The sequence below is a fragment of the Oncorhynchus tshawytscha genome, unplaced genomic scaffold (genome assembly GCF_018296145.1).
Source record: "Oncorhynchus tshawytscha isolate Ot180627B unplaced genomic scaffold, Otsh_v2.0 Un_contig_11280_pilon_pilon, whole genome shotgun sequence".
Taxonomy (NCBI): Eukaryota; Metazoa; Chordata; class Actinopteri; order Salmoniformes; family Salmonidae; genus Oncorhynchus; species Oncorhynchus tshawytscha.
Genome location: NW_024609340.1, coordinates 55,313 through 80,335, shown reverse-complemented (window position 1 = coordinate 80,335; position 25,023 = coordinate 55,313). Strand labels below are relative to the sequence as shown.

The following is a 25,023-nucleotide window of genomic DNA, read 5'->3' as shown; positions in this document are numbered from 1 at the left end:
GGTCTGACTAAAGGACGACGGGCCTGGGGTCTGACTAAAGGACGACGGGCCTGGGGTCTGACTAAAGGATGACGGGCCTGGGGTCTGACTAAAGGACGACGGGCCTGGGGTCTGACTAAGGACGACGGGCCCGGGGTCTGACTAAAGGACGACGGGCCCGGGGTCTGACTAAAGGACGACGGGCCCGGGGTCTGACTAAGGGGACGACGGGCCCGGGTCTGACTAAGGCGACGGGCCCGGGGGGCCTGACTAAGGGACGACGGGCCCGGGGCTGACGGGGCCCGGGCGACGGGCCCGGGGCGACTAAGGGCCGGGCCGGGGCCTGACGACGGGCGACGGGCCCCGGGGCCTGACGAAGGGCGACGGGCCCCGGGGCCTGACGACGGGGCGACGGGCCCGGGGCCTGACGACGGGCGACGGGCCCGGGGCCTGAAGAGGGCGACGGGGCCCCGGGGCCTGAAGACGGGGCGACGGGCCCCGGGACGGGGCGACGGGCCCCGGGGCCTGAAGACGGGGCGACGGGCCCCGGGGCCTGAAGACGGGGCGACGGGCCCCGGGGCCTGAAGACGGGCGACGGGCCCCGGGGCCTGAAGACGGGCGACGGGCCCCGGGGCCTGACCACCTGGGCGACGGGCCCCGGGGCCTTGAAGACGGGGCGACGGGCCCTGGGCCTGAAGATGTTGGGCGACGGGCCCCGGGGCCCGGGACCGACGGGCCCCGGGCCCGAAGGGGCGAGGGCCCCGGGGCCCGGGACGGGCGACGGGCCCCGGGGCCTCGGGCGACGGGCCCCGGGGCCCGGCCGGGCGACGGGCCCAGACCCCTGAAGACGGGCGACGGGCCCCGGGGCCCCGGGACTGGCGATGGTTAGCCAGCTCTTGGATTGACATGGCTTTAGTAGACCCCAGACCACCTGAAGGGGTTTTGTAGAGGGAGGCGACGGGCCATTTTCCAATACTGTACATGTGTTAGTAACAGCTCTTGGATTGACATGTCATGCTTTAGTAGAACAGCCTCTGTGGTGTTGTCATGTTGAATGGCTTTAGACCCCAGACCACCTGAAGAGGGTTTTGTAGAGGGAGGAGAACAGCCTCTGTGGTGTTGTCATGTTGAATGGCTTTAGACCCCAGACCACCTGAAGGAGGGTTTTGTAGAGGGAGAAGAACAGCCTCTGTGGTGTTGTCATGTTGAATGGCTTTAGACCCCAGACCACCTGAAGAGGGTTTTGTAGAGGGAGGAGAACAGCCTCTGTGGTGTTGTCATGTTGAATGAAGTAGAGGTCAGATCCACTCGGTCATCCCTGGTCAAGGAATCACACAGAGCACAGTGAGGACTCAGCGGTGTGTGTGGGTGGGTAGGTGTTGTGTGTGTGTGTGTTGCCAAGGAGATACACAGAGCACAGTGAGGACTCAGCGGTGTGTGTGTGTGTGTGTGGGTAGGTGTTGTGTGTGTCGCCAAGGAGATACACAGAGCACAGTGAGGACTCAGCGGTGTGTGTGTGTGTGGGTAGGTGTTGTGTGTGTCGCCAAGGAGATACACAGAGCACAGTGAGGACTCAGCGGTGTCTGTGTGTAGGTAGGTGTTGTGTGTGTGTGTGTGTGTGTGTGTGTGCCAAGGAGATACACAGCCTTTATTATGGACCTTTCAACAGTCAGAGGAGAGGAGAGGAGAGGAGAGAGGAGGAAGAGGAGAGAGGAGAGGAGAGGAGAGGAGAGGAGAGGAGGGTGGCTGGCTGTTCCCTTTCTGAGTCAAAATTCAAGCCCAGATCTACCTCTCAGACGTTTTGACTTTAAATAACATAAGCCTATGCAACATGAACCAATTAAAGACAGTTCTGTAGTAATGAGGTTTTGTGCCGTGAGCTACAGACCCAGTATATCATCACTCCAGACCCAGTATATCATCACCACATATTGGTCCATTTGGTTTAAGAGGAGACAGACCCTCAGACAGACTGACCTCCTCTGTTGACAGGTCCCACTGTCTCTCTGACTGTGTTTCAAACGTCACCTCTTTTTCATACATAGTGAACTACGGGCCCTGGTCAAAAGTAGTGCACTTCATAGGGAATAAGGGGGCGCAATTGCCTATTCCATAGGGATTAGGGGGGCCAATTGGGATGCAACCTCGGTCTACAGGCCAAATGACCTGAGGATGTTCCAGCTCTGTGTTGTGTTTCAGAACGATGTAAATGTTGTGTCTGATATGACCCATATTACCTGAAGGAAGCAGTTACACACTGACCAGATGAACAGAATTAACTGCAGGATGTTTTCAGGTTTTATATGTGGAACACTGTAAAACTACGTTTAGTTACCATAGAAACACCTCTTCATAAACTCGGAAGGGTCATTTTCCTGAAGTAGAAAACATTGTGTGACTTGTCTCCAGCTGACAAATTTAGACTCCTTGACCTCCGGCAATTAGTCTTGGTTGTCATACCGACTGGAGGTTCCCACTGAGATCGTCATATGTTGGTAGTAGCTTCCTTAACAACGGTCTCTAGTCCCTCCCTCCCTGTTCCCAGGTCTGTTGAGATCTTCATATGTTGGTAATAGCTTCCTTAACAACGGTCTCTACTCCCTCCCTCTCTGTTCCCAGGTCTGTTGAGATCGTCATATGTTGGTAGTAGCTTCCTTAACAACGGTCTCTAGTCCCTCCCTCCCTGTTCCCAGGTCTGTTGAGATCGTCATATGTTGGTAGTAGCTTCCTTAACAACGGTCTCTAGTCCCTCCCTCCCTGTTCCCAGGTCTGTTGAGATCGTCATATGTTGGTAGTAGCTTCCTTAACAACGGTCTCTAGTCCCTCCCTCCCTGTTCCCAGGTCTGTTGAGATCGTCATATGTTGGTAGTAGCTTCCTTAACAACGGTCTCTACTCCCCTCCCTCTCTGTTCCCAGGTCTGTTGAGATCGTCATATGTTGGTAGTAGCTTCCTTAACAACGGTCTCTAGTCCCTCCCTCCCTGTTCCCAGGTCTGTTGAGATCGTCATATGTTGGTAGTAGCTTCCTTAACAACGGTCTCTACTCCCCTCCCTCCCTGTTCCCAGGTCTGTTGAGATCGTCATATGTTGGTAGTAGCTTCCTTAACAACGGTCTCTACTCCCCTCCCTCTCTGTTCCCAGGTCTGTGGGTGACTCTGAAACTGCTTCCGGGTGATATCCATCAGATCAGGAAGGACTTCCCTCACCTGGTTGACCGTTCCACAGCCGTGGCCCGCAAGATGGGCTTCCCGGAGATCATCATGCCAGGTAGCATCATGATCCATTCAGAGATCGTCATACCAGGTAGCATCATGATCCATTCAGAGATCGTCATACCAGGTAGCATCATGATCCATTCAGAGATCGTCATACCAGGTAGCATCATGATCCATTCAGATATCGTCATACCAGGTAGCATCATGATCCTTTCAGAGATCGTCAGGGCAGGTTCCTCATGATCCTTTCAGAGATCGTCATACCAGGTAGCATCATGATCCATTCAGAGATCATCATACCAGGTAGCATCATGATCCTTTCAGAGATCGTCATACCAGGTAGCATCATGATCCATTCAGATATCGTCATACCAGGTAGCATCATGATCCATTCAGATATCGTCAGGCCAGGTAGTTTTCTCCCTCTCTACCACACCTACTGTCTCTAACGCTGAACGGACATTTACTCTTGAGGTGCTGACCTGTTGCACCCTCTACAACCACTGTGATTATTATTATTTGACCCTGCTGGTCATTTATGAACATTTGAACATATTGGCCATATTCTGCTATAATCTCCACCCGGCACAGCCAGAAGAGGACTGGCCACCCCTCATAGCCTGGTTCCTCTCTAGGTTTCTTCCTAGAGTTCTGGCCTTTCTAGGGAGTTTTTCCTAGCCACCGTGCTTCTACACCTGCATTGCTTGCTGTTTGGGGTTTTAGGCTGGGTTTCTGTACAGCACTTTGAGATATCAGCTGATGTACGAAGGGCTTTATAAATACATTTGATTAATTGATTGATTGATAGTACCATGCCCTCTTTCCACTGTGACATTCACACCGGTGTTAGACTCTATATATGGTCCTAGTCTGACTTGGGGCCAAATTGGGACACGGCCCTTTGTCAGTGAGGTCCACGTTCAGCATGCAGGTCTACAGTTAGGACACGACCCTTTGTCAGTGAGGTCCACGTACAGCATGCAGGTCTACAGTTAGGACACGACCCTTTGTCAGTGAGGTCCACGTTCAGCATGCAGGTCTACAGTTAGGACACGACCCTTTGTCAGTGAGGTCCACGTTCAGCATGCAGGTCTACAGTTAGGACACGACCCTTTGTCAGTGAGGTCCACGTTCAGCATGCAGGTCTACAGTTAGGACACGACCCTTTGTCAGTGAGGTCCACGTTCAGCATGCAGGTCTACAGTCAGGACACGACCCTTTGTCAGTGAGGTGTGTGTGTGTACTCATAAGCCTGTTTTGTTTCCCCTCAGGTGACGTGCGTAACGATATCTACGTAACCCTGGTTCAGGGAGAGTTTGATAAAGGCAGCAAGTCCACCCCCAAGAATGTCGAGGTCACCATGACCGTCTACGACGAGGACGGAAAGAAACTGGAGGTATTGAGAGACACACACACACACACACACACAGGGATGGAAGGAAAGTGGAGGTACTGACTGACGAATGGATGTTGGTCTCACTGCTTTTTAGACCTCGTTCTGTCCACCTCGTGGTCCGTTTTCTAGAGGTTTGACCTGCTGTAGTTGAGCTCTTGGGAAAGTTCTGTCCACCTCGTGGTCTGTTTTCTAGAGGTTTGACCTGCTGTAGTTGAGCTCTTGGGAAAGTTCTGTCCACCTCGTGGTCTGTTTTCTAGAGGTTTGACCTGCTGTAGTTCAGCTCTCTCTGGGGAAAGTTCTGTCCACCTCGTGATCCGTTTTCTAGAGGTTTGGCCTGCTGTAGTTCAGCTCTCACTGAGGAAGGTTCTGTCCACCTCGTGGTCCGTGTTCTAGAGGTTTGACCTGCTGTAGTTGAGCTCTTGGGAAAGTTCTGTCCACCTCGTGGTCTGTTTTCTAGAGGTTTGACCTGCTGTAGTTCAGCTCTGAGGAAAGTTCTGTCCACCTCGTGATCCGTTTTCTAGAGGTTTGACCTGCTGTTGTTCAGCTCTGAGGAAAGTTCTGTCCACCTCGTGATCCGTTTTCTAGAGGTTTGACCTGCTGTTGTTCAGCTCTGAGGAAAGTTCTGTCCACCTCGTGATCCGTTTTCTAGAGGTTTGACCTGCTGTTGTTCAGCTCTAAGGAAAGCCAAACCCTGTGATTTAAGAGTGCTGACCAGACCTGACTGCTATTTCTCAATGCTTGGCTATCAGCTTACTGTAGTCCATCAATTCTCAAAAAAATACGTGAACGCCAGACAAATGACCATCCTTCTTTAACCCGTCTCCTCCTCTTCATCTACACTGAGTGAAGTGGATTTAACAAGTGACATCAATAAGGGATCATATCTTTCACCTGGATTCACCTGGTCAGGCTGTCATGGAAAGTGCAGGTGTTCCTAATGTTTTGTCCACTCTGTGTGTAACATAGTAAAACTACCAACACTACAGTGTTACACAGTGCTAGCCAGCAGGCTCCTCCCATCCCATCAATGCTACAGTGTTACACAGTGCTAGCCAGCAGGCTCCTCCCATCCCATCAATGCTACAGTGTTACACAGTGCTAGCCAGCAGGCTCCTCCCATCCCATCAATGCTACAGTGTTACACAGTGCTAGCCAGCAGGCTCCTCCCATCCCATCAATGCTACAGTGTTACACAGTGCTAGCCAGCAGGCTCCTCCCATCCCATCAATGCTACAGTGTTACACAGTGCTAGCCAGCAGGCTCCTCCCATCCCATCAATGCTCCAGTGTTACACAGTGCTAGCCAGCAGGCTCCTCCCATCCCATCAATGCTACAGTGTTACACACTGCTAGCCAGCAGGCTCCTCCCATCCCATCAATGCTACAGTGTTACACAGTGCTAGCCAGCAGGCTCCTCCCATCCCATCAATGCTACAGTGTTACACAGTGCTAGCCAGCAGGCTCCTCCCATCCCATCAATGCTACAGTGTTACACAGTGCTAGCCAGCAGGCTCCTCCCATCCCATCAATGCTACAGTGTTACACAGTGCTAGCCAGCAGGCTCCTCCCATCCCATCAATGCTACAGTGTTACACAGTGCTAGCCAGCAGGCTCCTCCCATCCCATCAATGCTACAGTGTTACACAGTGCTAGCCAGCAGGCTCCTCCCATCCCATCAATGCTACAGTGTTACACAGTGCTAGCCAGCAGGCTCCTCCCATCCCATCAATGCTACAGTGTTACACAGTGCTAGCCAGCAGGCTCCTCCCATCCCATCAATGCTACAGTGTTACACAGTGCTAGCCAGCAGGCTCCTCCCATCCCATCAATGCTACAGTGTTACACAGTGCTAGCCAGCAGGCTCCTCCCATCCCATCAATGCTACAGTGTTACACAGTGCTAGCCAGCAGGCTCCTCCCATCCCATCAATGCTACAGTGTTACACAGTGCTAGCCAGCAGGCTCCTCCCATCCCATCAATGCTACAGTGTTACACAGTGCTAGCCAGCAGGCTCCTCCCATCCCATCAATGCTACAGTGTTACACAGTGCTAGCCAGCAGGCTCCTCCCATCCCATCAATGCTCCAGTGTTACACAGTGCTAGCCAGCAGGCTCCTCCCATCCCATCAATGCTCCAGTGTTACACAGTGCTAGCCAGCAGGCTCCTCCCATCCCATCAATGCTCCAGTGTTACACAGTGCTAGCCAGCAGGCTCCTCCCATCCCATCAATGCTACAGTGTTACACAGTGCTAGCCAGCAGGCTCCTCCCATCCCATCAATGCTACAGTGTTACACAGTGCTAGCCAGCAGGCTCCTCCCATCCCATCAATGCTACAGTGTTACACAGTGCTAGCCAGCAGGCTCCTCCCATCCCATCAATGCTCCAGTGTTACACAGTGCTAGCCAGCAGGCTCCTCCCATCCCATCAATGCTCCAGTGTTACACAGTGCTAGCCAGCAGGCTCCTCCCATCCCATCAATGCTCCAGTGTTACACAGGCTGCTCCAGTGTTACACAGTGCCAGCCAGCAGGCTCCTCCCATCCCATCAATGCTCCAGTGTTACACAGTGCTAGCCAGCAGGCTCCTCCCATCCCATCAATGCTCCAGTGTTACACAGTGCTAGCCAGCAGGCTCCTCCCATCCCATCAATGCTCCAGTGTTACACAGTGCTAGCCAGCAGGCTCCTCCCATCCCATCAATGCTCCAGTGTTACACAGTGCTAGCCAGCAGGCTCCTCCCAACCCATCTCATCGTCAGCTACACTTCAGAGGTACTTCATTTGCATATAATCATGTTGATCATCTTCATCCTCTCTTCCAGAGTCAGGGCTGAGCTCGGCAGTAGAGACTAGGGCCTAATCATTAACATCTCTTCCAGAGTCTGGGCTGAGCTCGGCAGTAGAGACTAGGGCCTAATCATTAACGTCTCTTCCAGAGTCTGGGGTGAGCTCGGCAGTAGAGACTAGGGCCTAATCATTAACGTCTCTTCCAGAGTCTGGGCTGAGCTCGGCAGTAGAGACTAAGGCCTAATCATTAACGTCTCTTCCAGAGTCAGGGCTGAGCTCGGCAGTAGAGACTAGGGCCTAATCATTAACGTCTCTTCCAGAGTCAGGGCTGAGCTCGTCAGTAGAGACTAAGGCCTAATCATTAACGTCTCTTCCAGAGTCAGGGGTGAGCTCGTCAGTAGAGACTAAGGCCTAATCATTAACGTCTCTTCCAGAGTCAGGGCTGAGCTCGTCAGTAGAGACTAAGGCCTAATCATTAACGTCTCTTCCAGAGTCTGGGGTGAGCTCGGCAGTAGAGACTAGGGCCTAATCATTAACATCTCTTCCAGAGTCTGGGGTGAGCTCGGTAGTAGAGGCTAGGGCCTAATCATTAACATCTCTTCCATAGTCTGGGCTGAGCTCGGCAGTCTCACACCATATCCTTCCCATCTCTCTGGGTCTGATATCCTGTAGCCCAGACCCCCCACACCATATCCCTCCCATCTCTCTGGGTCTGATATCCTGTAGTCCAGACCCCCCACACCATATCCCTCCCATCTCTCTGGGTCTGATATCCTGTAGCCCAGACCCCCACACCATATCCCTCCCATCTCTCTGGGTCTGCTTTCCTGTAGCCCAGACCCCCCACCATATCCCTCCCATCTCTCTGGGTCTGATATCCTGTAGCCCAGACCCCCACACCATATCCCTCCCATCTCTCTGGGTCTGATATCCTGCAGCCCAAACCCCCACACCATATCCCTCCCATCTCTCTGGGTCTGCTTTCCTGCAGCCCAGACCCCCACACCATATCCCTCCCATCTCTCTGGGTCTGATATCCTGTAGCCCAGACCCCACACACCATATCCCTCTCATCTCTCTGGGTCTGATATCCTGTAGTCCAGACCCCCACACCATATCCCTCCCATCTCTCTGGGTCTGCTTTCCTGTAGCCCAGACCCCACACCATATCCCTCCCATCTCTCTGGGTCTGCTTTCCTGCAGCCCAGACCCCCACCATATCCCTCCCATCTCTCTGGGTCTGCTTTCCTGCAGCCCAGACCCCCACACCATATCCCTCCCATCTCTCTGGGTCTGCTTTCCTGTAGCCCAGACCCCCCACACCATATCCCTCCCATCTCTCTGGGTCTGCTTTCCTGCAGCCCAGACCCCCCACACCATATCCCTTAGTGTTTTATGTATCGTAGTCTCGTCAACAGAGATGTTAGCATGTTCCAGAGATTCCTGTAAGTCTTTAGCTGACACTCTAGGATTCTTCTTAACCTCATTGAACATTCTGCGCTGTGCTCTTGCAGTCGTGTTTGCAGGACGGCCACAATTTGTCTTAGTGGACTGATGAACATCAAGGCTTTTAGAGATACTTTTGTGACCCTTTCCAGCTTTATGCAAGTTGACAATTCTTCATCTTAGGTCTTCTGAGGTCTCTTCTGTTTGAGGCCTGGGTCACATCAGGCAATGCTTCTTGTGAACAGCAAACTAACATTTTGTGAGTGTTTTTTATACTTCTAGGCAACTCTAACCAACATCTCCTATCCCATCTCATTGATTGGACTCCAGGTTAACTGACTCCTGACTCCAATTATCTTTTGGAGAAGTCATTAGCCTTGGGGGGTTCACATAATTTAAACATTCACAGTGTAGGTTGTAAAAAGTATGTATTCAATATAGACAAGAAAAATACCATAATTTGTATTTTTTTGTTATTAGTGTTGTTGTGTGTTATTAGTGTTGTGTGTTATTAGTGTTGTGTGTTATTAGTGTTGTTGTGTGTTATTAGTGTTGTGTGTTATTAGTGTTGTTGTGTGTTATTAGTGTTTTTGTGTGTTATTAGTGTTGTTGTGTGTTATTAGTGTTTTTGTGTGTTATTAGTGTTTTTGTGTGTTATTAGTGTTGTTGTGTGTTGTGTGTTATTAGTGTTGTTGTGTGTTGTGTTTGTCTATTGTTGTGACCAGATGATCAGATTTGGTGACTAATCTATGCATGAATCCAGGTAATCCCAAAGGGTTCACATACTTGTCCTTGTCGCTGTATATTCACACAATACAACAACATTCTCCTCCTCTCACACAATACAACGACATTCTCCTCCTCTCACACAGAGGACATGACGTTCTCCTCCTCTCACACAATACAAGGACATTCTCCTCCTCTCTCACACAATACAAGGACATTCTCCTCCTCTCACACAGAGGACATGACATTCTCCTCCTCTCACACAATACAACGACATTCTCCTCCTCTCACACAGAGGACATGACATTCTCCTCCTCTCACACAGAGGACATGACATTCTCCTCCTCTCACACAATACAACGACATTCTCCTCCTCTCACACAATACAACGACATTCTCCTCTCACACAATACAATGACATTCTCCTCCTCTCACACAGAGGACATGACATTCTCCTCCTCTCACACAGAGGACATGACATTCTCCTCCTCTCACACAGAGGACATGACATTCTCCTCCTCTCTCACAGAGGACATGACATTCTCCTCCTCTCACACAGAGGACATGACATTCTCCTCCTCTCACACAGAGGACATGACATTCTCCTCCTCTCACACAGAGGACATGACATTCTCCTCCTCTCACACAGAGGACATGACATTCTCCTCCTCTCACACAATACAACGACATTCTCCTCCTCTCACACAATACGACATTCTCCTCTCACACAATACAACGACATTCTCCTCCTCTCTCACAGAGGACATGACATTCTCCTCCTCTCACACAATACAAGGACATTCTCCTCCTCTCTCACACAATACAACGACATTCTCCTCCTCTCTCACACAATACAATGACATTCTCCTCCTCTCACATAGAGGAAATGACATTCTCCTCCTCTCACATAGAGGAAATGACATTCTCCTCCTCTCTCACACAATACAACGACATTCTCCTCCTCTCTCACACAATACAAGGACATTCTCCTCCTCTCTCACACAATACAACGACATTCTCCTCCTCTCTCACACAATACAATGACATTCTCCTCCTCTCACATAGAGGAAATGACATTCTCCTCCTCTCACAGAGGAAATGACATTCTCCTCCTCTCGCACAGAGGAAATGACAGGCATTTGAAGACTATCTGAGCAGCCTTGTTCTTCACCTCTGTTCTACCCACTGGACAGGGAGCAATGCCAGGTCAACTTGCCCCCCTGTTGTTAACTCGACACATTAACACAACCACCACAAACAATGTTACGATCACCTGCGGCTGTAGGACGACCTTGTTGCTGTCGTAGGTTATCTATCGTACCATTTTGTAGTGCCGTCTTGACTGCATCAAATCCATGTAAAGAAACAAGCTAGCTACATGAGCCAGCTAACTAGCTAGCTAACATGAGCCAGCTAACTAGCTAGCTAACATGAGCCAGCTAACATGAGCCAGCTAGCTTACATGAGCCAGCTAACTAGCTAGCTAACATGAGCCAGCTAACTAGCTAGCTAACATGAGCCAGCTAACATGAGCCAGCTAGCTTACATGAGCCAGCTAACTAGCTAGCTAACATGAGCCAGCTAACTAGCTAGATAACATGAGCCAGCTAACTAGCTAGATAACATGAGCCAGCTAACTAGCTAGATAACATGAGCCAGCTAACTAACTAGATAACATGAGCCAGCTAACTAGCTAGATAACATGAGCCAGCTAACTAGCTAGATAACACGAGCCAGCTAACTAGCTAGATAACACGAGCCAGCTAACTAGCTAGCTAACACGAGCCAGCTAACTAGCTAGCTAACATGAGCCAGCTAACATGAGCCAGCTAACATGAGCCAGCTAACATGAGCCAGCTAACTAGCTAGCTAACATGAGCCAGCTGACTAGCTAGCTAACATGAGCCAGCTGACTAGCTAGCTAACATGAGCCAGCTGACTAGCTAGCTAACATGAGCCAGCTGACTAGCTAGCTAACATGAGCCAGCTGACTAGCTAGCTAACATGAGCCAGCTGACTAGCTAGCTAACATGAGCCAGCTGACTAGCTAGCTAACATGAGCCAGCTGACTAGCTAGCTACATGAACCAGCTAATTAGCTAGCTAACATGAGCCAGCTAACTAGCTAGCTAACATTGCAAGGCTAATTGGGGATATTTTGCTACATTCCCCGTCCTTGTCTACGACAACTTCATTCCGTCATTGTAATTCCATTTATCAGTGATTTATAAATCTGCTACTTTCCCTTGCTACACATGGTGCCTCTGACTGTGGTGCCTCTGACTGTGGTGCCTCTGACTGTGGTGCCTCTGACTGTGGTGCCTCTGACTGACTGTGGTGCCTCTGACTGACTGTGGTATCTCTATTCTGACTGTGGTTCTTCTGACTGACTGACGAGAACAACCAACTAGGCGTGTGTAGGCTACCGGTACCTCATTTGAATAAAAACTGTCATGAAATGGTTGTTTTCTTAACATTCAGAATGTCATGGTCTATCCTGGTAGGCTACGATGTCACAGATCATCATTTTGTTGTTAATAGAGGCCTACTGCTGTATGTTTATATTATGTCTTTGTAAAAATGAATACTCTTGCAAGTAACGTGTGTGTGTGTCTGGAGGAGGTTGAGGGACCACTGACCTGGTTGATGGAGAATCATATTTGAATCTCCCTCCCTCCCTCCCTCCCTCCCTCCCTCCCTCCCTCCCTCCCTCCCTCCCTCCCTCCCTCCCTCCCTCCCTCCCGTTCCTCCCTCCCGTTCCTCCCATACTCCCCTCCCGTTCCTCCCATACTCCCCTCCCGTTCCTCCCTCCCTCCCTCCCGTTCCTCCCTCCCTCCCTCCCGTTCCTCCCTCCCTCCCGTTCCTCCCTCCCTCCCTCCCTCGCGTTCCTCCCTCTCCTCCCGTACTCCCCTCCCTCCCTCCCTCTCCTCCCGTACTCCCCTCCCTCCCTCCCCCACCACGTAGGGCATAGTGGTTTACAGCGAGGCCATGACCCACCACAGGGATCCACTGGGGAAAGATAATGACTTGTCTGGACCAGGAGCACCAGCTGGTCTCTCCAGCAACACGTGTACACACACACACACCACACGCGTGTGCGCACACACACACGCACACGCAGCAGCAGCAGTGGTCAGTTTAATATTTAATTTCTAATTTCTTTCTAATTAAGCAGGGTGTCTTCTGGGGACTTGGGTTGGTGGACAGACTGGCTGGAGTTCCTGCTTTATATTAACACAGCCTTAAGCTGATGATACTGGCCCCAGGTCCTCTATAGGTCAGTTAGTAGAACATGGTCCTCTGTAGGTCAGTTAGTAGGACATGGTCCTCTGTAGTTCAGTTAGTAGAACATGGTCCTCTGTAGGTCAGTTAGTAGAACATGGTCCTCTGTAGGTCAGTTAGTAGGACATGGTCCTCTGTAGTTCAGTTAGTAGAACATGGTCCTCTGTAGTTCAGTTAGTAGAACATGGTCCCCTGTAGTTCAGTTAGTAGAACATGGTCCTCTGTAGGTCAGTTAGTAGAACATGGTCCTCTGTAGTTAGTAGAACATGGTCAGTTAGTAGAACATGGTCAGTTAGTAGAACATGGTCCTCTGTAGTTCAGTTAGTAGAACATGGTCCTCTGTAGTTCAGTTAGTAGAACATGGTCCTCTGTAGTTCAGTTAGTAGAACATGGTCCTCTGTAGTTCAGTTAGTAGAACACGGTCCTCTGTAGTTCAGTTAGTAGAACACGGTCCCCTGTAGTTCAGTTAGTAGAACATGGTCCTCTGTAGGTCAGTTAGTAGAACATGGTCCTCTGTAGTTCAGTTAGTAGAACATGGTCCTCTGTAGGTCAGTTAGTAGAACATGGTCCTCTGTAGTTCAGTTAGTAGAACATGGTCCTCTGTAGTTCAGTTAGTAGAACATGGTCCTCTGTAGTTCAGTTAGTAGAACACGGTCCTCTGTAGTTCAGTTAGTAGAACACGGTCCCCTGTAGTTCAGTTAGTAGAACATGGTCCTCTGTAGGTCAGTTAGTAGAACATGGTCCTCTGTAGTTCAGTTAGTAGAACATGGTCCTCTGTAGGTCAGTTAGTAGAACATGGTCCTCTGTAGTTCAGTTAGTAGAACATGGTCCTCTGTAGAACACGGTCCCCTGTAGTTCAGTTAGTAGAACATGGTCCTCTGTAGGTCAGTTAGTAGAACACGGTCCTCTGTAGTTCAGTTAGTAGAACACGGTCCCCTGTAGTTCAGTTAGTAGAACATGGTCCTCTGTAGGTCAGTTAGTAGAACATGGTCCTCTGTAGTTCAGTTAGTAGAACATGGTCCTCTGTAGGTCAGTTAGTAGAACATGGTCCTCTGTAGTTCAGTTAGTAGAACATGGTCCTCTGTAGAACACGGTCCCCTGTAGTTCAGTTAGTAGAACATGGTCCTCTGTAGGTCAGTTAGTAGAACATGGTCCTCTGTAGGTCAGTTAGTAGAACATGGTCCTCTGTAGGTCAGTTAGTAGAACATGGTCCTCTGTAGGTCAGTTAGTAGAACATGGTCCTCTGTAGGTCAGCTAGTAGAACATGGTCCTCTGTAGCTCAGTTAGTAGAACATGGTCATCTGTAGCTCAGTTAGTAGAACATGGTCCTCTGTAGCTCAGTTAGTAGAACATGGTCATCTGTAGCTCAGTTAGTAGAACATGGTCCTCTGTAGCTCAGTTAGTAGAACATGGTCAGTTAGTAGAACATGGTCCTCTGTAGTTCAGTTAGTAGAACATGGTCCTCTGTAGTTCAGTTAGTAGAACATGGTCCTCTGTAGTTCAGTTAGTAGAACATGGTCCTCTGTAGTTCAGTTAGTAGAACATGGTCCTCTGTAGTTCATTTAGTAGAACATGGTCCTCTGTAGTTCAGTTAGTAGAACATGGTCCTCTGTAGGTCAATTAGTAGAACATGGTCCTCTGTAGGTCAATTAGTAGAACATGGTCCTCTGTAGCTCAGTTAGTAGAACATGGTCATCTGTAGCTCAGTTAGTAGAACATGGTCCTCTGTAGCTCAGTTAGTAGAACATGGTCAGTTAGTAGAACATGGTCCTCTGTAGTTCAGTTAGTAGAACATGGTCCTCTGTAGTTCAGTTAGTAGAACATGGTCCTCTGTAGTTCAGTTAGTAGAACATGGTCCTCTGTAGTTCAGTTAGTAGAACATGGTCCTCTGTAGTTCAGTTAGTAGAACATGGTCCTCTGTAGGTCAGTTAGTAGAACATGGTCCTCTGTAGGTCAGTTAGTAGAACATGGTCCTCTGTAGGTCAGTTAGTAGAACATGGTCCTCTGTAGGTCAGTTAGTAGAACATGGTCCTCTGTAGGTCAGTTAGTAGAACATGGTCCTCTGTAGCTCAGTTAGTAGAACATGGTCCTCTGTAGCTCAGTTAGTAGAACATGGTCAGTTAGTAGAACATGGTCCTCTGTAGTTCAGTTAGTAGAACATGGTCCTCTGTAGGTCAGTTAGTAGAACATGGTCCTCTGTAGTTCAGTTAGTAGAACATGGTCCTCTGTAGGTCAGTTAGTAGAACATGGTCCTCTGTAGTTCAGTTAGTAGAACATGGTCCTCTGTAGTTCAGTTAGTAGAACACGGTCCCCTGTAGTTCAGTTAGTAGAACATGGTCCTCTGTAGGTCAGTTAGTAGAACATGGTCCTCTGTAGGTCAGTTAGTAGAACATGGTCCTCTGTAGGTCAGTTAGTAGAACATGGTCCTCTGTAGGTCAGTTAGTAGAACATGGTCCTCTGTAGGTCAGCTAGTAGAACATGGTCCTCTGTAGCTCAGTTAGTAGAACATGGTCATCTGTAGCTCAGTTAGTAGAACATGGTCCTCTGTAGCTCAGTTAGTAGAACATGGTCAGTTAGTAGAACATGGTCCTCTGTAGTTCAGTTAGTAGAACATGGTCCTCTGTAGGTCAATTAGTAGAACATGGTCCTCTGTAGCTCAGTTAGTAGAACATGGTCCTCTGTAGTTCAGTTAGTAGAACATGGTCCTCTATAGGTCAGTTAGTAGAACATGGTCCTCTATAGGTCAGTTAGTAGAACATGGTCCTCTGTAGGTCAGTTAGTAGAACATGGTCCTCTGTAGGTCAGTAAGTAGAACATGGTCCTCTGTAGATCAGTTAGTAGAACATGGTCCTCTGTAGTTCAGTTAGTAGAACATGGTCCTCTGTAGTTCAGTTAGTAGAACATGGTCCCCTGTAGTTCAGTTAGTAGAACATGGTCCTCTGTAGTTCAGTTAGTAGAACATGGTCCTCTGTAGGTCAGTTAGTAGAACATGGTCCTCTGTAGGTCAGTTAGTAGAACATGGTCCTCTGTAGTTCAGTTAGTAGAACATGGTCCTCTGTAGGTCAGTTAGTAGAACATGGTCCTCTGTAGGTCAGTTAGTAGAACATGGTCCTCTGTAGTTCAGTTAGTAGAACATGGTCCTCTGTAGGTAAGTTAGTAGAACATGGTCCTCTGTGGTTCAGTTAGTAGAACATGGTCCTCTGTAGTTCAGTTAGTAGAACATGGTCCTCTGTAGTTCAGTTAGTAGAACATGGTCCTCTGTAGTTCAGTTAGTAGAACATGGTCCTCTGTAGTTCAGTTAGTAGAACATGGTCCTCTGTAGGTCAGTTAGTAGAACATGGTCCTCTGTAGGTCAGTTAGTAGAACATGGTCCTCTGTAGGTCAGTTAGTAGAACATGGTCCTCTGTAGGTCAGTTAGTAGAACATGGTCCTCTGTAGGTCAGTTAGTAGAACATGGTCCTCTGTAGTTCAGTTAGTAGAACATGGTCCTCTGTAGTTCAGTTAGTAGAACATGGTCCTCTGTAGTTCAGTTAGTAGAACATGGTCCTCTGTAGTTCAGTTAGTAGAACATGGTCCTCTGTAGTTCAGATAGTAGAACATGGTCCTCTGTAGTTTAGTTAGTAGAACATGGTCCTCTGTAGTTCAGTTAGAAGAACATGGTCCTCTGTAGGTCAGTTAGTAGAACATGGTCCTCTGTAGGTCAGTTAGTAGGACATGGTCCTCTGTAGTTCAGTTAGTAGAACATGGTCCTCTGTAGGTCAGTTAGTAGAACATGGTCCTCTGTAGTTCAGTTAGAAGAACATGGCTTTTACAGTATAGTGGTTTGATTCCCGGGACCAAACTTATGTAAAATGTACGGATAACTTTAAGTTGCTTTGGATTAAAGCTTCTCCTAAATGGTATTTATTATTATATTAAAATTCATTCTCCATTTCCACCTTTCTATCCCTCTCTCTCTCTTTCAGAACGTGATGTTCCCTGGTGCTGGAGACGAGGGCATCTTGGAGTACAAGTCTGTCATCTACTACCAGATCAAACAGCCACGCTGGTTTGAAACCATCAAGGTTTGTCTTATATCCTTGTGTTTTTGTGAGTGTGTGTGTATACATGTACATGTGTGTACTTTAATTTGAGATGAAGTTGTACTTTGAGATGCACTTTAATTTGAGATGCATTGAGTTTCATTTTGCTGTCTGTCTCCTGTCTAACTGTTGAACCTCAAGGTTGCCATCCCGATTGAAGACGTGAACCGAAGTCACCTGCGATTCACCTTCCGTCACCGATCTTCTCAAGAATGTAAGTACAAATGTGAATGTTTTTAAGGTCTTTTCTGACTTTATTTAACTGAGAGAGTGGGGATGACAGTGGGGAAAGATGGAGAGAGGGGATGACAGTGGGGAAAGATGGAGAGGGGATGGCAGTGGGGAAAGATGGAGAGGGGATGACAGTGGGGAAAGATGGAGAGGGGATGACAGTGGGGAAAGATGGAGAGAGGGGGTGACAGTGGGGAAAGATGGAGAGAGGGGGTGACAGTGGGGAAAGATGGAGAGAGGGGGTGACAGTGGGGAAAGATGTAGAGAGGGGGTGACAGTGGGGAAATATGGAGAGAGGGGATGACAGTGGGGAAATATTGAGAGAGGGGATGACAGTGGGGAAAGATGGAGAGAGGGGATGACAGTGGGGAAAGATGGAGAGAGGGGATGACAGTGGGGAAATATGGAGAGAGGGGATGACAGTGGGGAAATATGGAGAGAGGGGATGACAGTGGGGAAAGATGGAGAGGGGATGACATTGGGGAAAGATGGAGAGGGGATGACATTGGGGAAAGATGGAGAGAGGGTGACAGTGGGGAAATATGGAGAGAGGGGATGACAGTGGGGAAATATGGAGAGAGGGGATGACAGTGGGGAAATATGGAGAGAGGGGATGACAGTGGGGAAAGATGGAGAGAGGGGATGGCAGTGGGGAAAGATGGAGAGAGGGGATGACAGTGGGGAAAGATGGAGAGAGGGATGACAGTGGGGACAGATGGAGAGAGGGGATGACAGTGGGGAAATATGGAGAGAGTGGGGATGACAGTGGGGAAAGATGGAGAGAGGGGATGACAGTGGGGAAAGATGGAGAGGGGATGGCAGTGGGGAAAGATGGAGAGGGGATGACAGTGGGGAAAGATGGAGAGGGGATGACAGTGGGGAAAGATGGAGAGAGGGGGTGACAGTGGGGAAAGATGGAGAGAGGGGGTGACAGTGGGGAAAGATGGAGAGAGGGGGTGACAGTGGGGAAAGATGGAGAGAGGGGGTGACAGTGGGGAAATATGGAGAGAGGGGATGACAGTGGGGAAATATGGAGAGAGGGGATGACAGTGGGGAAATATGGAGAGAGGGGATGACAGTGGGGAAAGATGGAGAGAGGGGATGACAGTGGGGAAAGATGGAGAGAGGGGATGACAGTGGGGAAATATGGAGAGAGGGGATGACAGTGGGGAAATATGGAGAGAGGGGATGACAGTGGGGAAAGATGGAGAGGGGATGACATTGGGGAAAGATGGAGAGGGGATGACATTGGGGAAAGATGGAGAGAGGGTGACAGTGGGGAAATATGGAGAGAGGGGATGACAGTGGGGAAATATGGAGAGAGGGGATGACAGTGGGGAAATATGGAGAGAGGGGATGACAGTGGGGAAAGATGGAGAGAGGGGATGGCAGTGGGGAAAGATGGAGAGGGGATGACAGTGGGGAAAGATGGAGAGGGGATGACATTGGGGAAAGATGGAGAGAGGGTGACAGTGGGGAAAGATGGAGAGAGGATGACAGTGGGGAAAGATGGAGAGAGGGGATGGCAGTGGGGAAAGATGGAGAGAGGGGATGACAGTGGGGAAAGATGGAGAGAGGGGATGACAGTGGGGAAAGATGGAGAGAGGAGATGACAGTGGGGAAAGATGGAGAGAGGGGATGACAGTGGGGAAGATGGAGAGAGGGGATGACAGTGGGGAAAGATGGAGAGGGGATGACAGTGGGGAAAGATGGAGAGAGGGGATGACAGTGGGGAAAGATGGAGAGAGGGGATGGCAGTGGGGAAAGATGGAGAGAGGGGATGACAGTGGGGAAAGATGAGAGAGGGGATGACAGTGGGGAAAGATGGAGAGAGGGGATGACAGTGGGGAAAGATGGAGAGAGGGGATGACAGTGGGGAAAGATGGAGAGAGAGGATGACAGTGGGGAAAGATGGAGAGAGGGGATGACAGTGGGGAAAGATGGAGAGAGGGGATGACAGTGGGGAAAGATGGAGAGAGGGGATGACAGTGGGGAAAGATGGAGAGAGGGGTGACAGTGGGGAAAGATGGAGAGAGGGGGTGACAGTGGGGAAAGATGGAGAGAGGGGGTGACAGTGGGGAAAGATGGAGAGAGGGGGTGACAGTGGGGAAAGATGGAGAGAGGGGGTGACAGTGAGGAAAGATGGAGAGAGGGGGTGACAGTGGGGAAAGATGGAGAGAGGGGATGACAGTGGGGAAAGATGAGAGAGGGGAAAGATGGAGAGAGGGGGTGACAGTGGGGAAAGATGGAGAGAGGATGACAGTGGGGAAAGATGGAGAGAGGGAAAGATGGCGAGAGGGGATGACAGTGGGAAAAGATGGAGAGAGAGGGGATGACAGTGGGGAAAGATGGAGAGAGGGGGATGACAGTGGGGAAAGATGGAGAGAGGGGGTGACAGTGGGGAAAGATGGAGAGAGGGGATGACAGTGGGGAAAGATGGAGAGAGGGGATGACAGTGGGGAAAGATGGAGAGAGGGGGTGACAGTGGGGAAAGATGGAGAGAGGGGGTGACAGTGGGGAAAGATGGAGAGAGGGGGTGACAGTGGGGAAAGATGGAGAGAGGGGAAAGATGGAGAGAGGGGGTGACAGTGGGGAAAGATGGAGAGGATGACAGTGGGGAAAGATGGAGAGAGGATGACAGTGGGGAAAGATGGAGAGAGAGGATGACAGTGGGGAAAGATGGAGAGAGGGGGTGACAGTGGGGAAAGATGGAGAGAGGGGGTGACAGTGGGGAAAGATGGAGAGAGGGGATGACAGTGGGGAAAGATGGAGAGAGGGGATGACAGTGGGGAAAGATGGAGAGAGGGGATGACAGTGGGGAAAGATGGAGAGAGGGGATGACAGTGGGGAAAGATGGAGAGAGGGGATGACAGTGGGGAAAGATGGAGAGAGAGGGGTGACAGTGGGGAAAGATGGAGAGAGGGGTGACAGTGGGGAAAGATGGAGAGAGGGGATGACAGTGGGGAAAGATGGAGAGAGGGGGTGACAGTGGGGTAATATGGAGAGAGGGGTGACAGTGGGGAAAGATGGAGAGAGGGGGTGGCAGTGGGGAAAGATGGAGAGAGGGGTGACAGTGGGGAAAGATGGAGAGAGAGGATGACAGTGGGGAAAGATGGAGAGAGAGGATGACAGTGGGGAAAGATGGAGAGAGGGGGTGACTGGGGAAAGATGGAGAGAGGGGGTGACAGTGGGGAAAGATGGAGAGAGGGGGTGACAGTGGGGAAAGATGGAGAGAGGGGGTGACAGTGGGGAAAGATGGAGAGAGGGGTGACAGTGGGGAAAGATGGAGAGAGGGGTGACACTGGGGAAAGATGGAGAGGATGACACTGGGGAAAGATGGAGAGGATGACACTGGGGAAAGTTGGAGAGAGGGGATGACAGTGGGGAAACATGGAGAGAGGATGACAGTGGGGAAAGATGGAGAGGGGATGACAGTGGGGAAAGATGGAGAGGATGACATTGGGGACAGATGGAGAGAGGGTGACAGTGGGGAAAGATGGAGAGAGGGTGACGACAGTGGGGAAAGATGGAGAGAGGGTGACGACAGTTGGGAAAGATGGAGAGAGGGTGACGACAGTGGGGAAAGATGGAGAGAGGGTGACAGTGGGGAAAGATGGAGAGAGAGGGTGACAGTGGGGAAAGATGGAGAGAGGGGGTGACAGTGGGGAAAGATGGAGAGAGGGGGTGACAGTGGGGAAAGATGGAGGAGGGTGACACTGGGGAAAGTTGGAGAGAGGGGATGACAGTGGGGAAACATGGAGAGAGGATGACAGTGGGGAAAGATGGAGAGGGGATGACAGTGGGGAAAGATGGAGAGGGGATGACAGTGGGGAAAGATGGAGAGAGGGTGACAGTGGGGAAAGATGGAGAGAGGGTGACAGTGGGGAAAGATGGAGAGAGGATGACAGTTGGGAAAGATGGAGAGAGGATGACAGTGGGGAAAGATGGAGAGAGGATGACAGTGGGGAGAAAGGGTGACCGTGGGGAAAGATGGAGGTAACTTAGATCACTAGGCCACGAGCACAAATTTAAATTCATGGACCACAAGACCACCCTAGGCCATGAGCACAAATATAAATTCATAATTTAGAACACTAGGCTACGAGCCTAAATTTAAATTCATACAATTATTCAGACAATGAATTCATAAATACTAAGCAATTGGCTCCCAACCTGTCCCCAGTCGTCCAAGTCAAGCAGACTGGGTCCTGGCCCTACATCCTGGCACTCATAGGGAACAGGAGGCCATTTAGGACACAAGCCCTGGTCATAACAATTACTATACAATTCACCCTGTGTCACTTTAATTGTGGAATGAAATTCCCCTACATAGATGAGATTCATGTTATTCTGTTGGAATGGCCGGGCTAGCTGTCAGTGGGTCCCGGGCTGGCTGTCGGTGGGTCCCGGGCTGGCTGTCGGTGGGTCCCGGGCTGGCTGTCGGTGGGTCCCGGGCTGGCTGTCGGTGGGTCCCGGGCTGGCTGTCGGTGGGTCCCGGGCTGGCTGTCGGTGGGTCCCGGGCTGGCTGTCGGTGGGTCCCGGGCTGGCTGTCGGTGGGTCCCGGGCTGGCTGTCGGTGGGTCCCGGGCTGGCTGTCGGTGGGTCCCGGGCTGGCTGTCGGTGGGTCCCGGGCTGGCTGTCGGTGGGTCCCGGGCTGGCTGTCGGTGGGTCCCGGCTGGCTGTCTGTGGGTCCCGGGCTGGCTGTCGGTGGGTCCCGGGCTGGCTGTCGGTGGGTCCCGGGCTGGCTGTCGGTGGGTCCCGGGCTGGCTGTCGGAGGGCCGGGCTGGGAGAATTAAATGCCTGTAACTGCTCATTTGTATGTTGGGAAAGGTGTCCGCCTGGCTGAAGGGACTGCATTCTAAATGTATGTATTTATTTTTGTGAGTGTTTTTAATGTTTATGGGTGTGGAACAGGGCTGAGGAAGCCTCCCTGGCAGCGTTGTTGCTCCATCTGCTCGCCTCATGGTGTATTATCGGTTAGTCCAGCCAAGAGGAGCTGGGCGGGGCGGCCGTATGCAAAACGATCAATTAGCAGGTCCAGACAGCCTGGACTGGGGGTTGTCTGTTTGAAACGTGCTGTATTTAGGGTGAAGCTATCCGTCCTCTCCTTCAGCATTGACACACACACACACTGTTGTGGGCTTCAGCAAAGACTAATCCTCTAGCACGGTTTACTTCTCATACACTCAGCCAGCCAGCCAGTCACTCAGCCAGCCAGTCACTCAGCCAGCCACCATCAGTCACTCAGCCAGCCAGTCGGTAACTCAGCCTGCCAGTCAGTCACTCAGCCAGCCTGCCAGTCAGTCAGTCAGTCACTCAGCCAGCTAGCCTGCCAGTCAGTCACTCAGTCAGTCAATCAGCCACTCGGCCAGCCTTTCACTCGGTCAGCCAGTCACTTGGTCACTCGGCCAGCCAGTCACTCAGCCAGCCAGCCAGCCAGTCAGTCACTCAGCCAGCCAGTCAGTCACTCAGCCAGCCAGTCACGCTATGCCCCTGCCCAGCAAGTCACTCAGCCAGCCAGTCAGTCACTCAGCCAGCAAGTCACTCAGCCAGCCAGCCAGTCACTCAGCCAGCAAGTCACTCAGCCAGCCAGTCAGTCACTCAGCCAGCAAGCCTGCCAGTCAGTCACTCAGCCACTCAGTCAGTCAATCAGCCACTCGGCCAGCCTTTCACTCGGTCAGCCAGTCACTCGGTCACTCGGCCAGCCAGCCAGCCAGTCACTCAGCCAGCCAGCCAGCCAGTCAGTCACTCAGCCAGCCAGTCACTCAGCCAGCCAGTCACGCTATGCCCCTGCCCAGCAAGTCACTCAGCCAGCCAGTCAGTCACTCAGCCAGCAAGTCACTCAGCCAGCCAGCCAGTCACTCAGCCAGCAAGTCACTCAGCCAGCCAGTCAGTCACTCAGCCAGCAAGTCACTCAGCCAGCCAGCCAGTCACTCAGCCAGCAAGTCACTCAGCCAGCCAGTCAGTCACTCAGCCAGCAAGTCACGCTATGCCCCTGCCCAGTCAGTCACTCAGCCAGCCAGCCAGCCAGTCACTCAGCCAGCCAGTCAGTCACTCAGCCAGCCAGTCAGTCACTCAGCCAGCCAGTCAGTCACTCAGCCAGCCAGTCAGTCACTCAGCCAGCCAGTCAGTCACTCAGCCAGCCAGTCAGTCACTCAGCCAGCCAGTCAGTCACTCAGCCAGCCAGTCAGTCACTCAGCCAGCCAGTCAGTCACTCAGCCAGCAAGTCACTCAGCCAGCCAGTCAGTCACTCAGCCAGCAAGTCACGCTATGCCCCTGCCCAGTCAGTCACTCAGTCAGTCACTCAGCCAACAAGTCACGCTATGCCCCTGCCCAGTCAGTCACTCAGCCAGTCAGTCACTCAACCAGCAAGTCACGCTATGCCCCTGCCCAGTCAGTCAGTCAGCCAGCCAGTCAGTCAGTCACTCAGCCAGCCAGCCAGTCACTCAGCCAGCAAGTCACTCAGCCAGCCAGTCAGTCACTCAGCCAGCAAGTCACTCAGCCAGCCAGCCAGTCACTCAGCCAGCAAGTCACTCAGCCAGCCAGTCAGTCACTCAGCCAGCAAGTCACTCAGCCAGCCAGTCAGTCACTCAGCCAGCAAGTCACGCTATGCCCCTGCCCAGTCAGTCAGTCAGCCAGCCAGTCAGTCAGTCACTCAGCCAGCCAGCCAGTCACTCAGCCAGCAAGTCACTCAGCCAGCCAGTCAGTCACTCAGCCAGCAAGTCACTCAGCCAGCCAGCCAGTCACTCAGCCAGCAAGTCACTCAGCCAGCCAGTCAGTCACTCAGCCAGCAAGTCACTCAGCCAGCCAGCCAGTCACTCAGCCAGCAAGTCACTCAGCCAGCCAGTCAGTCACTCAGCCAGCAAGTCACGCTATGCCCCTGCCCAGTCAGTCACTCAGCCAGCCAGCCAGCCAGTCACTCAGCCAGCCAGTCAGTCACTCAGCCAGCCAGTCAGTCACTCAGCCAGCCAGTCAGTCACTCAGCCAGCCAGTCAGTCACTCAGCCAGCCAGTCAGTCACTCAGCCAGCCAGTCAGTCACTCAGCCAGCCAGTCAGTCACTCAGCCAGCCAGTCAGTCACTCAGCCAGCAAGTCACTCAGCCAGCCAGCCAGTCACTCAGCCAGCAAGTCACTCAGCCAGCCAGTCAGTCACTCAGCCAGCAAGTCACGCTATGCCCCTGCCCAGTCAGTCACTCAGCCAGTCAGTCACTCAGCCAGCAAGTCACGCTATGCCCCTGCCCAGTCAGTCACTCAGCCAGTCAGTCACTCAACCAGCAAGTCACGCTATGCCCCTGCCCAGTCAGTCAGTCAGCCAGCCAGTCAGTCAGTCACTCAGCCAGCCAGCCAGTCACTCAGCCAGCAAGTCACTCAGCCAGCCAGTCAGTCACTCAGCCAGCCAGTCAGTCACTCAGCCAGCCAGTCAGTCACTCAGCCAGCAAGTCACTCAGCCAGCAAGTCACTCAGCCAGCCAGCCAGTCACTCAGCCAGCCAGCAAGTCACTCAGCCAGCCAGTCAGTCACTCAGCCAGCAAGTCACGCTATGCCCCTGCCCAGTCAGTCACTCAGCCAGCCAGTCAGTCACTCAGCCAGCCAGTCAGTCACTCAGCCAGCCAGTCAGTCACTCAGCCAGCCAGTCAGTCACTCAGCCAGCCAGCCAGCCAGTCAGTCACTCAGCCAGTCAGTCACTCAGCCAGTCAGTCACTCAGCCAGCCAGTCACTCAGCCAGCCAGCCAGTCACTCAGCCATTAAGTCACTCAGCCAGCCAGTCACTCAGCCAGCCAGCCAGTCACTCACTCAGCCAGCCAGCCAGTCAGTCACTCAGCCAGCCAGTCAGTCACTCAGCCAGCCAGTCAGTCACTCAGCCAGCCAGTCAGTCACTCAGCCAGC

General features: G+C 51.5%; 1 protein-coding gene across 1 annotated transcript in view; it reads left to right on the top strand.

Annotated features, from left to right (window-relative positions):
* Window positions 1-25,023, top strand: part of LOC112241065 (dedicator of cytokinesis protein 1-like) — a gene marked incomplete at its 3' end in the record, with an annotated part of 113,119 nt that overhangs the window by 40,341 nt on the left and 47,755 nt on the right. The window contains 4 exon segments of the mRNA XM_042314914.1: window positions 3,120-3,245; window positions 4,465-4,589; window positions 16,792-16,890; window positions 17,050-17,122. Of these exon segments, the coding sequence (XP_042170848.1) occupies window positions 3,120-3,245; window positions 4,465-4,589; window positions 16,792-16,890; window positions 17,050-17,122 (423 nt within the window).